At 41.3% G+C, this 14,366-nt stretch overlaps 1 protein-coding gene across 1 annotated transcript; it reads left to right on the top strand.

Moving 5' to 3' along the window:
• The first annotated feature begins 159 nt into the window (after window positions 1–159).
• si:dkey-7l6.3 (zinc finger protein 784) lies at window positions 160–7,980 on the top strand. The gene is given in 5 exon segments (XM_039814910.1): window positions 160–447; window positions 1,643–1,755; window positions 3,786–3,909; window positions 7,130–7,640; window positions 7,642–7,980. Coding segments are annotated over 5 exon segments (1,224 nt in total). The 5' UTR covers window positions 160–185; the 3' UTR covers window positions 7,856–7,980.
• The last annotated feature ends 6,386 nt before the right edge of the window (window positions 7,981–14,366 follow it).

The following is a 14,366-nucleotide window of genomic DNA, read 5'->3' as shown; positions in this document are numbered from 1 at the left end:
TCATCCATCCGTTTCCCCCCAGCACGGCACTCACTGCTCGGTTAAAAAACACGGACCTCCCGGCGCTCAGCTTGCGCTGTTCTCTCGCCTCCCCCTGGGTGCGCAGTGTGTTTTTCTAATGTTAATTTAATTCACGGTTGTTGTTGTTTTTTTGGCGGCTTGTTTCTTTTCGTTTTCACGTCAAGATGACGAGCTACAAGGCGTTTCACTCGCAGCTGTCGTCCATCATGGAGGCTCTGAGCCGAGCGGCCGTGGCGGAGATCTGCGAGCTGGTGGACGACGGCTACGCCGTGCTACGGCTCGAGATCACGCGCAGTCACCGGGAGAAAGAGGCGCTGCGGAGGAAGCTGGAGCTGGTCGAGAACGTGCTCGCCCGGGGGGGACACAGGGGGGGGGACCTCGCGATGCTCGAGGCAGCCAGCGAGGGGTTTATGGATTTTACTGTCGGTGAGTTTTTGGGGGGCATGGCGGCGGGGGATTCTGTCCCGTCATTTGCCTATCTATGACACCGGTGATGGCGGAAGGATATGTAACACTTAGACCTTTTCAATGGAATTCTATTGCTAGGCAACAGCCTTCCTGTCAGTTGATGTCATTCACACTGCCAACAGGTAAATCAGCCTGGGCCGTTTAGAATGTCTATGTTTACAACTTTGAAATGGTCTATAGAGAGCGCGCGCGCTACGCACCAAACTCCATAGGAAAACTGGACATTTTAAAGTTTCCTTACCGATTTGCAATGGTGAGTGTGTTCCGATACGTTTTTTGTCTCAGACAGGCCTCAGACAGGCTATCGTTTAATAATTCGGCATTGATATAAAAACTCAAAATAGCACTCAATGTCAACTTTTTCAACTGTCCATCCTCCCACTGTCTCTTTATCACAGGATAAATACAGACAGTCAGCAGTTAACGTTCAACAGAGTTTACAGCAAGTGAGAAGAGAGATTTAACTCAAACTTTCCATTTATTTATATAAACCCCCCCACCCCTCCTATACATGCCGAATTGAAGACCTTACCTAGATAATTGAGAAATTGCACTGAGACACATAATTGAGAGCATGTGACGTCACAGAAAAGTAAAAACTTAAAAATGATTCCTTTACTTAACCAAGTTCCTGGCTTTTTCTCTTTTTCTTTTTTTTTTAAACAAAGAAATTATACTCCAATAAGTTAACTAGACATTAATTATACACAGTAATTATTAGGGCTGCTCCCTCTTAGTCGATTAGTCGACTAATCGGTCGTTTTGGTCTTAGTCAACTTAGATCTCTTTAGTCCATTAGTCATGTTTGATGCTTGTTTTCATGCTGAATAACTTATTTCCAAGAAACGTACAAGCACATCTCTGGTAAACACAAGAATTAAAGTGGTGCTTTTAGCACGACTCTTTGCGGAGAAACTCAGATTTACAGATCTGACTATTAAATCAATTAATCAATTAGTCGATGCAATTGAATGAGTGTTAGTCGACTAAGAATTTCTTTAATCGAGCTTACTACTTACCTGGCATTGCTGCAGTCAGCCTCCCACTGAGATCACTGAAACCCAATGAGAACCCCTGCAGAGACCCTCGGCGGTCTCCTTTAACCCACATGGTGACCCGATAGGTAACTTGTCTTTTATGTTTATTCACCCAGAGCATGAGTTACCAGCTGCAGCGGGGGCCAAACCGCAAAAAGGAAATGTCAAAAGCAGCGGGAGGGTCCCAGCGTTGGAGGCTACGACAGAGCCGACGTCGTCAGCCAACCAGGTGAGAGGACATCCAAAGGGTTTCCCCAACATTTAGGCCTCCTGCACGCTGCCTGCGTGGCGTGAGCGTGGCGTTTTCTACGTCTTTACCCACCAGAAACGTGTCTGACGCTGCTGCTGCTGCTGCTGCTGCTGCTGCTGCTGCTAGCCTTGTCTGTACCCATGGATGTTTCCCATTGATAAAATGAAATAATAGCGTGTTCTTCAACTTTATTTTGCCAGCTACGCCACAGACTATACATGCCGAATTGAAGACCTTACCTAGATAATTCAGAAATTGCACTGAGACACATAATTGAGAGCATGTGACGTCACAGAAAAGTAAAAACTTAAAAATTGTTCCTTTTACTTAACCAAAGTTCCTGGCTTTTTCCACAATATTTTTGTGTTTTGTACATTTTGTTTGCACATATTTCAACATATATGCACAATTTTTTTCATATTTCAATTCCCTTTCCTGAGATATTAAAGTCCATGTTATTGTTTTATCAGAATCCAATTGAAATACAATTTAAAAAAAAAAACTTGTTCTGCATTTATGTTAAAACCTAGAGACTTTCAAACATCAAAATGTCATTTATTAATATGCATTTGTGTCAAAATGACATATAAACATCTTTTCCTATTCTATTTTGCCTGATTTACCCTTGCGTGTCGTGTGAAAAATAGGCGCCGGTCCTATTTCTAGCAGGCACGCGTTTTCGGCGCGGCTCAAAATCGAATTGAGACAGCCACTGAGGCCCTCAGCCCTCTGAGGCCCTGAGGGCATTTTAAGATATCTTCTTGAATTCTCCCTTTAAGGGTATTTGCATATAACTGATCCCTCGTGCATTTCATATCAACATGTTCAGATTAAACTTAGCTTTCTTTATAGAGACGCTCAAAATAGTTCCAGAGCAATGTGTACAGAGATAATTTGGCCCTAAATGCATCACCTCGGCTGCCTTTGTTAAAGTGTGCTGCTTTTTGGGGCGGTTGTCACACTGCGAGTGACATTTTGGTTAAAAATAAATAGTTAATTGTGCTGTGACCGACTGCGTCTGTAACCATAAGTCTCCCAGAGGAAGTTAAGCCCTGTGTTGTCGTCACTTTTTTGGTGTTTTTCTTTTATGTTTTTGTCACTTTTTTTCCATTTTTTGTAACTTTTTTGGTGTTTTTTTTATGTTTGTCACTTTTTTTCCATTTTTTTGTCACTTTTTTGGTGTTTTTTTAAATGTTTTTGTCACTTTTGACATTTTTTTGTCACTTTTTTTACATTTCTTTGTCACTTTTTATATTTTTTGTCACTTTTTTGGTGTTTTTTTTATGTTTTTGTCACTTTTTTACATTTCTTTTGTCACTTTTTTGCCTTTTTTTTTAATTATGTTTTTGTCAAAGTTTTTTGTCGCTTTTTCCTTTTTTTTTCTCCAGTTTTTTTTGGTCACTTTTTTGAACACGTTTTTGTCACCGTTGGCGATGTTTTTTATGTTGTTTTTTTTGTCACTTTTTCTGAATTTTTTTTTTGGGGGGGGGGGTCACCTTTTTCACGGTCTTCCCGTAGACCGTGCAACTTTGGTTTTTTCTGGGGAGTAATTTCAACATTTTGTTATTTTCTACACTACTGGTGGCCGCTGTTGTGTTGTATATAAAAAAAAGTCACTTTTTCCATTTTTTTGTCACTGTTTTGGTGTTTTTTTAAATTATGTTTTTGTCAATTTTTTAACAGGTTTTTGTCACTTTTTCCGATGTTTTTTTTCCAATTTTTTTGTCACTTTTTTTTTGTCACTTTTTTTTTTGTCACAATTTTTTTGTCACATTTTTGTCACCGTTGGCAATGTTTTTTATGTTGTTCTTTTTTGTCACTTTTCCGGTTTTTTTTGGGTTACCTTTTTCAGCGTTTAAAAAAAAAAAAAGGAAGTTTTTTGTCTTTTTTTTTTTCCTGCGTTTTTGTAGCTTTTTCCAACATTTGTCACTTTTTTCCAACGCTCTTTTGTCGTAGTTCTGATGTAGAAAGTTAAATGTCAGGTGTGTTTATGGTTTTCTACTCCTCAGGATCCTTCGCCAGGAGCTGCAGAGGAGCCCAGTGATCCAGAGGTCGTTTTGATAAAGGAGGAACCCGTAAAAGAAGAGGCGAACGCCAGCTACGCCACAGACGAGCTGCTTCTCACCCACGACGGTAAGAGAGGAAAAACACACCGATTGTTACCATATTTATCCCGGGGGCTAACGCGCAATTCACTGCCACACTCACTGTAGCAGCGGTCAAACATCAGGCTAGAAAATAAAATCACAGATGATCGAAAAATTTGTGAAGATGAAAGCAGGTTTGAGGCGACTTTTTAAACTTGTGTGTATTCTACAATAGTAAGGTTCCCTCCTGGAAGTCCAGTTGTTCTTAGGGCTCTGCAATTAATCGAAATTTTATCGTGATTTCTGCTCACCGTGATCACAAAAACAGAATAATCGAGAAAAACAATTATTTAGCTCATTACGTTTTGCAAGTAAACTCTTATTTTCTCTCGTGTGCTGAATAAAATAAATAAATAAAGTTTAAATAGGAAAAGTATTGAGGCAAATTTCACAGTTGTTTTTTAACTGTTGATTTAACTTTTTCCACATTTACAAAAAGGATCGTACTCTGTAACAGAAAGGTCGACCTCCTTGGAAATCCTTTCCATAACGTTGTCAGACACTTAGAATATTAATCTGAGTCTGTCAGCGGCCAGACGAGCACTTTTGTGAAGGTAAATACAAGCTGGACAATCGTCCTATTAACTTAGATTGTAGCTTGTTTCATCGCTACAGACTGCAGAGATCTCGCTTAATACTGGACCGATGTCAAAGATTGTTGTTCCCATCAGTCACTTAGACACAGAAACATAAGAACATAGGGTCCAGTAGGGCTGTGCAATTAATAGAAATGTAATCGTGATTATGATTTCTGCTCCCAATGATCACAAAAACAGAATAATCGAGAAAATCAATTATTTAGCTCATTACGTTTTGCAAGAAAACTCTTATTTTGTCTCGTGTTCTGAATGAAAAAATAAAGTTGAAATAGGAAAAGTATTAAGACAAATTTCACAGTTGTGTGTGATTTTACTGTGGATTTATTGAACTTTTTCCAATGTTTTTTAAGTTCAATAATTGCAACATCTTTCCAGAAGTCAACGAGTAATCGTGTTAAATTATCGTGATTTCAATATTGACCGAAATATTCGGGATTATATTTGTTTCCATAACCGAGCAGCCTTAGTTGTTCTGCTGCTGGTTTAAACTCTGCGTTGATCTGCGTTTGTGTGTTTCTGAAGGAACGGAGCTGTTCACTACAACGCTCTTCACAAGTTAAATAAATAATCAGTTCACTACTTTCATTGAATTTGGGTGTTCTTATTCAATTTTATAGCATTTGAAGAAAAAACTGTTAACATGTCTGACAAACATCAAAAAAGTGACACAAATGTCAAAAAAATGACAAATGTCAAAAAAAGTGACAAAAATGTCAGAAAAAGTGTCAAAATGTTCAGAAAATGTGACAAAAATGTCAAAGTGACACAAATGTCGGAAAAAAAGTTACTTATGTCAAAAAAGTGACACAAATGTCAAAAAAAGTGACAAATGTAAAAAAAAGTGATACAAATGTTAAAATAAATGTCAAAAAAGTGACACAAATGTCAAAAAAGTGACACAAATGTCAAAAAAAGTGACACAAATGTCAAAAAAGTGACACAAATGTCAAAATAAATGTCAAAAAAGTGACACAAATGTCAAAAAAAGTGACACAAATGTCAAAAAAGTGACACAAATGTCAAAATAAATGTCAAAAAAGTGGCACAAATGTCAAAAAAGTGACACAAATGTCAAAAAAAGTGACAAATGTCAAAAAAGTGATACAAATGTCAAAATAAATGTCAAAAAAGTGACACAAATGTCAAAAAAGTGACAAATGTCAAAAAAAGTGACACAAATGTCAAATAAATGACACAAATGTCAAAATAAATGTCAAAAAAGTGACAAATGTCAAAAAAGTGACAAATTAGAAAAAAAAAGTGACAAAAATGTCAAAAAAAAGCAACATGGCATCATGACTGGTATGACTGGTATGATACACGCTGGATACAGCTGATGTAAACAGACCCACCACGTGGCCTCGCCACGTTGCGCGTTATCGCGAGAACGCGACGTACTATCGCGAGAACAACGTCACACGCCTGTCAAGACAAAAAAAATGGTTGAGTTTAGGAAAAGAACACAGGGAAAGGCTTTAGCAACAAAACAGTGACAAAAACACGGAAAATAACGACTAAAACACGCTTACGACAACAACAAATGGTTGGGTTTAGGAAAGAAACATTGGGTAAGGCTTATTAAAAACAAAAAACGGCAAAAAACGGCCGAAAAATCGCCACACGTGTGGCGCGAACCCGGCTCTCCCAGGTGAAAGTCCTGTGTTTTACCCATCCACCACAACCTACCTCCTAATCCCTCGTTCCTTTATACCACTCGCTACGGCGGAAATGGACTCGCAATATAGGCCAATGGCGGCCGATTTGCGTTGCTATACACGCAAAAATACGATTATGCGGGTTGATAACACGCAAAAACGAAATACAAATTGGCGTGTCATACATACGGCAATTCATGAGATCAGTCTGAAAAAAAGTGACAAATCTTTAAAAAAAAAGTGACATAAATGTCAAAAAAAGTGACACAAATGTCAAAAAAAGTGACACAAAGTGACACAAATGTCAAAAAAAGTGACACAAATGTTAAAAGTGATAAAAATGTTTAAAAAAGTGATACAAATGTAAAAAAAGTGATACAAATGTTAAAAAAGTGATACAAATGTCAAAAAAGTGACAAAAATGTCAAAAAACAGTGACACAAATGTCAAAAAAGTGATACAAATGTTTAAAAAAGTGATACAAATGTCAAAAAAAGTGACAAAAATGTCAAAAAAGTGACACAAATGTCAAAAAAGTGATACAAATGTTAAAAAAGTGATACAAATGTAAAAAAAAGTGACACAAATGTCAAAAAAATGATACAAATGTCAAAAAAGTGACAGAAATGTCAAAACAAGTGACAAAATGTCAAAAAAAGTGACACAAATGTCAAACAAAAGTGATACAAATGTCAAAAAAGTGACACAAATGTCAAAAAAGTGACACAAATGTCAAAAAAGTGATACAAATGTCAAAAAAAAGTGATACAAATGTCAAAAAAGTGACACAAATGTCAAAAAAGTGACACAAATGTCAAAAAAGTGACAAAAATGTCCCAAAAAAGTGACACAAATGTCAAAAAAGTGATACAAATGTTAAAAAAAAGTGACAAAAATGTCAAAAAAAAGTGACACAAATGTTAAAAAAAAGTGCGTTTGTGTGTTTCTGAAGGAACGGCGCTGCGGCTGCCAGATCCAGACGACGGCGAGGAAGGCCCCTCGGGGATGCTGACCGCGGCCTCGGCGGCCGTCCTGAGGCTGTGGGATCAGAGCAGCGACGGGCCGCCGGAGCGCCAAGAACCCCACAGTGCACCGGGGTCCCCGGGCGCCGCGGGGCACGCCGACAGCCGCTCTTCGGACGCCGTGTTCGACTTGGCCTCGGCGTCGGACTGCGAAGCCCCGCTGCCCGCTGGGACGTGCGAGCCGAAGCGCGGCGCGTCTCTGACCAGCTCCCTCCGCTACAACGCAGAGCCGGATCTGTGCTCCTCCTCGTGGACCAATCAGGGCCTGCCGAGCGCGGCGCCCGCCCCTCACCGGACCGCGCTGCTGGACAAAGTCTCGGAAATGAGCGTTCCGGGTTTCCCCTTGGCGCTCGGTCTCGGCGCGTACAGGTTCTGCGGCGACCGGCGCTTCTCGTGCAGCTACTGCGGGAAGTGCTTCACGTCTTCCCGGAGCCTGGAGACGCGTGCGCGTCCACACGGGCGAGCGCCCGTACAGCTGCGCCCAGTGCGGGAAGCGCTTCACGCAGTCGGGACACCTGAAGACGCACCAGAGCGTCCACACGGGGGAGCGCCCGTTCGCCTGCGAGCACTGCGGGAAGAGGTTCGCCGGGAAGCAGAACCTGAGGATCCATCAGCAGAAACACCACGCGGCCGAGCAGAGCGCCGTTCACGTTTAACACGGAAACACGGTGCACCGATGCTACTGAACGCCAAACTGGGGACCGACCACGACCTCACCGCTGTTACTGGAGTCATTTAGCCCTCCTAGTGTCCCCGTGGGTCTCATTTGACCCATTTTTTAAAAAAAGTTTCTGTATCAGAAATTTGGGTTTCTTTTGAAATTGTCCCAAAAAAGTAACGTGGATGGTTCCCTACAGCGCTCTTCACAAGTTAAATAAATAATCAGTTCACTGCTTTCATTAAATTTGGGTGTTTTAGTCAATTTTATAACATTTGAAGACAAAACTATTGATAAAAGAAAGACAAAAATGTTAAAGTGACAAAAATGACGAAAAAAGTGACACAAATGTTATAAAAAGTGAAAAATGTTGAAAAAAGTGGCAAATGTTAAAGTGACAAAAAGTGACACAAATGTTATAAAAAGTGACACAAATGTTATAAAAAGTGACACAAATGTCAAAGGGACCAAAATGTCAGAATAAAGTGACACAAATGTCAAAAAAGTGACAAAAATGTTATAAAAAGTGACAAATGTCGAAAAAAGTGACACAAATGTTATAAAAAGTGACAAATGTCGAAAAAAGTGACACAAATGTTATAAAAAGTGACCAAAATGTCAGAATAAAGTGACACAAATGTCAAAAAAGTGACAAAAATGTTATAAAAAGTGACAAATGTCGAAAAAAGTGACACAAATGTTATAAAAAGTAACAAATGTCAGAATAAATTGACACAAATGTTATAAAAAGTGACAAATGTCAGAATAAAGTGACACAAATGTCGAAGAAAGTGACCAAAATGTCACAAAAACAGAGGTGGTTTTCGCGTGTGGGTTATAAAAATACCAGTTTAAATTTAAATAAAAGGCCTTTGAGATGTTTTAAAGAACGAGTGCTTTTCCATTGAAAAGATTATCAAAAGATATGACTGTTTTTAACTTTATCAGGCTGTGAATATTTTAACCATCTGAACTGCCTTGGGACTACAAGCTGATACATGGGACTACGAGCCGATACATGGGACTACGAGCCGATACATGGGGACTACGAGCCGATACATGGGACTACGAGCCGATACATGGGGACTACGAGCCGATACATGGGGACTACGAGCCGATACATGGGGACTACGAGCCGATACATGGGGACTACGAGCCGATACATGGGGACTACGAGCCGATACATGGGGACTACGAGCCGATACATGGGGACTACGAGCCGATACATGGGACTAGAGCGATACATGGGGACTACGAGCGATACATGGGACTACGAGCGATACATGGGACTACGAGCGATACATGGGGACTACGAGCGATACATGGGGACTTACGAGCGATACGGGATTACGAGCGATACATGGGGACTACGAGCCGATACATGGGGACTAACGAGCGATACATGGGGACTACGAGCCGATACATGGGACTACGAGCCGATACATGGGGACTACGAGCCGATACTAGGGGACTACGAGCCGATACATGGGGACTACGAGCCGATACATGGGGACTACGAGCGATACATGGGACTACGAGCGATACATGGGACTACGAGCGATACATGGGGACTACGAGCGATACATGGGGACTACGAGCGATACATGGGGACTACGAGCGATACATGGGGACTATGAGCCAATACATGGGGACTACGAGCCGATACATGGGGATCACGAGCGATACATGGGACTACGAGCGATACATGGGGACTACGACGATACATGGGGACTACGAGCCGATACATGGGACTACGAGCCGATACATGGGACATTCGAGCGATACATGGGGACTACGAGCGATACATGGGACTACACGATACATGGGACTACGAGCGATACATGGGGATACGAGCGATACATGGGGACTACGAGCCGATACATGGGGACTACGAGCCGATACATGGGGACTACGAGCCGATACATGGGACTACGAGCCGATACATGGGACTACGAGCCGATACATGGGGACTACGAGCCGATACATGGGGACTACGAGCCGATACATGGGACTACGAGCCGATACATGGGGACTACGAGCCGATACATGGGGATTACGAGCCGATACATGGGACTACGAGCTGATACAATTACCTGTATACTATTTTAAACAATAAAGAAAGCAATCTTTTTCTTATACATAGTTGAGTATTATTCTTTCTAGAAGAATTTCTCAGTATGGTCATCTTCATTATTTCTTGGATTTTGTATCACTATTCTCTACGGGTGGTACGGTTCACGAAAAAACATCCGAACCGTCTGGTTCGGAGCGTGTGTGCGCTGCACGGTTCGTCGGTACACCGTTAATGTGCACTAACCGCTTACTGACGAGCGTGACGCAACACATGGCAGCTGATTGGACGAACGCGTCATGTGGGTCTGGCTGCTCACAAAGAATTTCTAATAAGGGAAGAAGTTTAATTCTCTCGTTACTTCTGGCTTCTGAACTGGTTGCAGTACCACCAGAGATCCATATAGGGGGCGCTCACAGGCCAGTGCAGAATGAATGGAGGTCTATGGAGCTATACCCCTCAAAATCCACTTTTCTCAGGATATCATTTTTTGTCTAGTAATTTGAATGTTTCATTCGAAAGGGGAGGCTAAGAAAATACACACTGCTGGATGTTAGATTATTTTAAAGTCGCTTTTTAAAATGTCAATGACGTCATACACATCGTACGGCCAGAGATACTGCTTTACAGCAAGCTCTGAGTCGCTTCCTCTGTTCTCTCAAGGCATCGACAACACAGCTGATAGGTTAGTCTCTCTCTGTTAATACAACACAGCTGATAGGTTAGACTCTCTCTGTTAATACAACACAGCTGATAGGTTAGACTCTCTCTGTTAATACAACACAGCTGATAGGTTAGTCTCTGTTAATACAACACAGCTGATAGGTTAGTCTCTGTTAATACAACACAGCTGATAGGTTAGTCTCTGTTAATACAACACAGCTGATAGGTTAGTCTCTGTTAATACAACACAGCTGATAGGTTAGTCTCTGTTAATACAACACAGCTGATAGGTTAGACTCTGTTAATACAACACAGCTGATAGGTTAGACTCTCCCTGTTAATACAACACAGCTGATAGGTTAGTCTCTGTTAATACAACACAGCTGATAGGTTAGTCTCTGTTAATACAACACAGCTGATAGGTTAGTCTCTGTTAATACAACACAGCTGATAGGTTAGACTCTGTTAATACAACACAGCTGATAGGTTAGTCTCCGTTAATACAACACAGCTGATAGGTTAGACTCTGTTAATACAACACAGCTGATAGGTTAGTCTCTGTTAATACAACACAGCTGATAGGTTAGTCTCTGTTAATACAACACAGCTGATAGGTTAGTCTCTGTTAATACAACACAGCTGATAGGTTAGACTCTGTTAATACAACACAGCTGATAGGTTAGTCTCTGTTAATACAACACAGCTGATAGGTTAGACTCTGTTAATACAACACAGCTGATAGGTTAGTCTCTCTCTGTTAATACAACACAGCTGATAGGTTAGACTCTATTAATACAACACAGCTGATAGGTTAGTCTCTCTCTGTTAATACAACACAGCTGATAGGTTAGTCTCTGTTAATACAACACAGCTGATAGGTTAGACTCTATTAATACAACACAGCTGATAGGTTAGTCTCTCTCTGTTAATACAACACAGCTGATAGGTTAGACTCTGTTAATACAACACAGCTGATAGGTTAGTCTCTGTTAATACAACACAGCTGATAGGTTAGACTCTCCCTGTTAATACAACACAGCTGATAGGTTAATCTCTCTCTGTTAATACAACACAGCTGATAGGTTAGTCTCTCCCTGTTAATACAACACAGCTGTTAATAGCTGAAATTCACTGACCAATCAGCATTCATTAGCAGAATGCTAGCGTGTTGTGGGCTACAACGACTCAACCTGTAAGAAATCAAAAGGACATTAAGTACTCCTTCATTCAACTTTCGACCTATAATCCATGTTGAACTTGCAAAAACTCCAGTCAAATCTGAGATTTCTCAAAGACAATCGGGCGAAAGAGACACATTTAGTAAGTAAGTAAAGTTTATTTCTATAGCACATTTAAAAACAGCTCGCGCTGACCAAAGTGCTGTACATAGCGCATTAGCCACAGGGTGATAAAATAAAATAAGAAAAATAAAATAAAACACGTACAAATCTGTGATTTAGGCTAAAAAGTACATCGAAAGACAAACACTTAATTACAAACATAGCAGGATAAGACAGTTAAGATGCCGGGAAGGCCAATGTAAAAAGATGAGTTTTGAGCCAGAACATTTAGCTGTCTAGCGCCATAGAGTCCCATTCATTTAGCATCTAGCTCCATAGAGTCCCATTCATTTAGCCGTCTAGCTCCATAGACTCCCATTCATTTAGCCGTCTAGCTCCATAGACTCCCATTCATTTAGCTGTCTAGCTCCATAGACTCCCATTCATTTAGCCGTCTAGCTCCATAGAGTCCCATTCATTTAGCTGTCTAGCTCCATAGAGTCTCATTCATTTAGCATCTAGCTCCATAGACTCCCATTCATTTAGCCGTCTAGCTCCATAGACTCCCATTCATTTAGCCGTCTAGCTCCATAGACTCCCATTCATTTAGCATCTAGCTCCATAGAGTCCCATTCATTTAGCTGTCTAGCTCCATAGAGTCTCATTCATTTAGCATCTAGCTCCATAGACTCCCATTCATTTAGCCGTCTAGCTCCATAGACTCCCATTCATTTAGCCGTCTAGCTCCATAGACTCCCATTCATTTAGCATCTAGCTCCATAGACTCCCATTCATTTAGCATCTAGCTCCATAGACTCCCATTCATTTAGCCGTCTAGCTCCATAGACTCCCATTCATTTAGCTGTCTAGCTCCATAGACTCCCATTCATTTAGCCGTCCTAGCTCCATAGAGTCCCATTCATTTAGCCGTCTAGCTCCATAGACTCCCATTCATTTAGCCCGTTAGCTCCATAGACTCCCATTCATTTAGCATCTAGCTCCATAGACTCCCATTCATTTAGCATCTAGCTCCATAGACTCCCATTCATTTAGCCGTCTAGCTCCATAGACTCCCATTCATTTAGCTGTCTAGCTCCATAGACTCCCATTCATTTAGCCGTCTAGCTCCATAGAGTCCCATTCATTTAGCCGTCTAGCTCCATAGACTCCCATTCATTTAGCCGTCTAGCTCCATAGACTCCCATTCATTTAGCCGTCTAGCTCCATAGACTCCCATTCATTTAGCATCTAGCTCCATAGACTCCCATTCATTTAGCATCTAGCTCCATAGAGTCCCTTTCATTTAGCATCTAGCTCCATAGAGTCCCATTCATTTAGCATCTAGCTCCATAGACTCCCATTCATTTAGCCGTCTAGCTCCATAGAGTCCCATTCATTTAGCATCTAGCTCCATAGACTCCCATTCATTTAGCCGTCTAGCTCCATAGACTCCCATTCATTTAGCATCTAGCTCCATAGACTCCCATTCATTTAGCATCTAGCTCCATAGAGTCCCATTCATTTAGCCATCTAGCTCCATAGACTCCCATTCATTTAGCCGTCTCCATAGACTCCCATTCATTTAGCCACCTAGCTCCATAGACTCCCATTCATTTAGCCGTCTAGCTCCATAGACTCCCATTCATTTAGCCGTCTAGCTCCATAGACTCCCATTCATTTAGCATCTAGCTCCATAGACTCCCATTCATTTAGCATCTAGCTCCATAGACTCCCATTCATTTAGCCGTCTAGCTCCATAGACTCCCATTCATTTAGCCGTCTAGCTCCATAGACTCCCATTCATTTAGCCGTCTAGCTCCATAGACTCCCATTCATTTAGCATCTAGCTCCATAGACTCCCATTAATTTAGCATCTAGCTCCATAGAGTCCCATTCATTTAGCATCTAGCTCCATAGAGTCCCATTCATTTAGCATCTAGCTCCATAGACTCCCATTCATTTAGCCGTCTAGCTCCATAGAGTCCCATTCATTTAGCATCTAGCTCCATAGACTCCCATTCATTTAGCCGTCTAGCTCCATAGAGTCTCATTCATTTAGCATCTAGCTCCATAGACTCCCATTCATTTAGCATCTAGCTCCATAGACTCCCATTCATTTAGCCATCTCCATAGACTCCCATTCATTTAGCATCTAGCTCCATAGAGTCCCATTCATTTAGCCATCTCCATAGACTCCCATTCATTTAGCATCTAGCTCCATAGAGTCCCATTCATTTAGCCGTCTCCATAGACTCCCATTCATTTAGCATCTAGCTCCATAGAGTCCCATTCATTTAGCCATCTCCATAGACTCCCATTCATTTAGCATCTAGCTCCATAGAGTCCCATTCATTTAGCATCTAGCTCCATAGACTCCCATTCATTTAGCACTGGACCACGATCACCCCCCAGTGGAACTCTGGTGGAACTGCAACCAAATTCGGTACAATGGGGCTGAATAGGGAGTGAACAGGCTCTCCGTAGACCGGCTTTGC

This window comes from Perca fluviatilis, chromosome 11 (assembly GCF_010015445.1).
Source record: "Perca fluviatilis chromosome 11, GENO_Pfluv_1.0, whole genome shotgun sequence".
Taxonomy (NCBI): Eukaryota; Metazoa; Chordata; class Actinopteri; order Perciformes; family Percidae; genus Perca; species Perca fluviatilis.
Note: the sequence above shows the minus strand (reverse complement) of the source record. Positions and strands in the feature narration are given on the sequence as shown.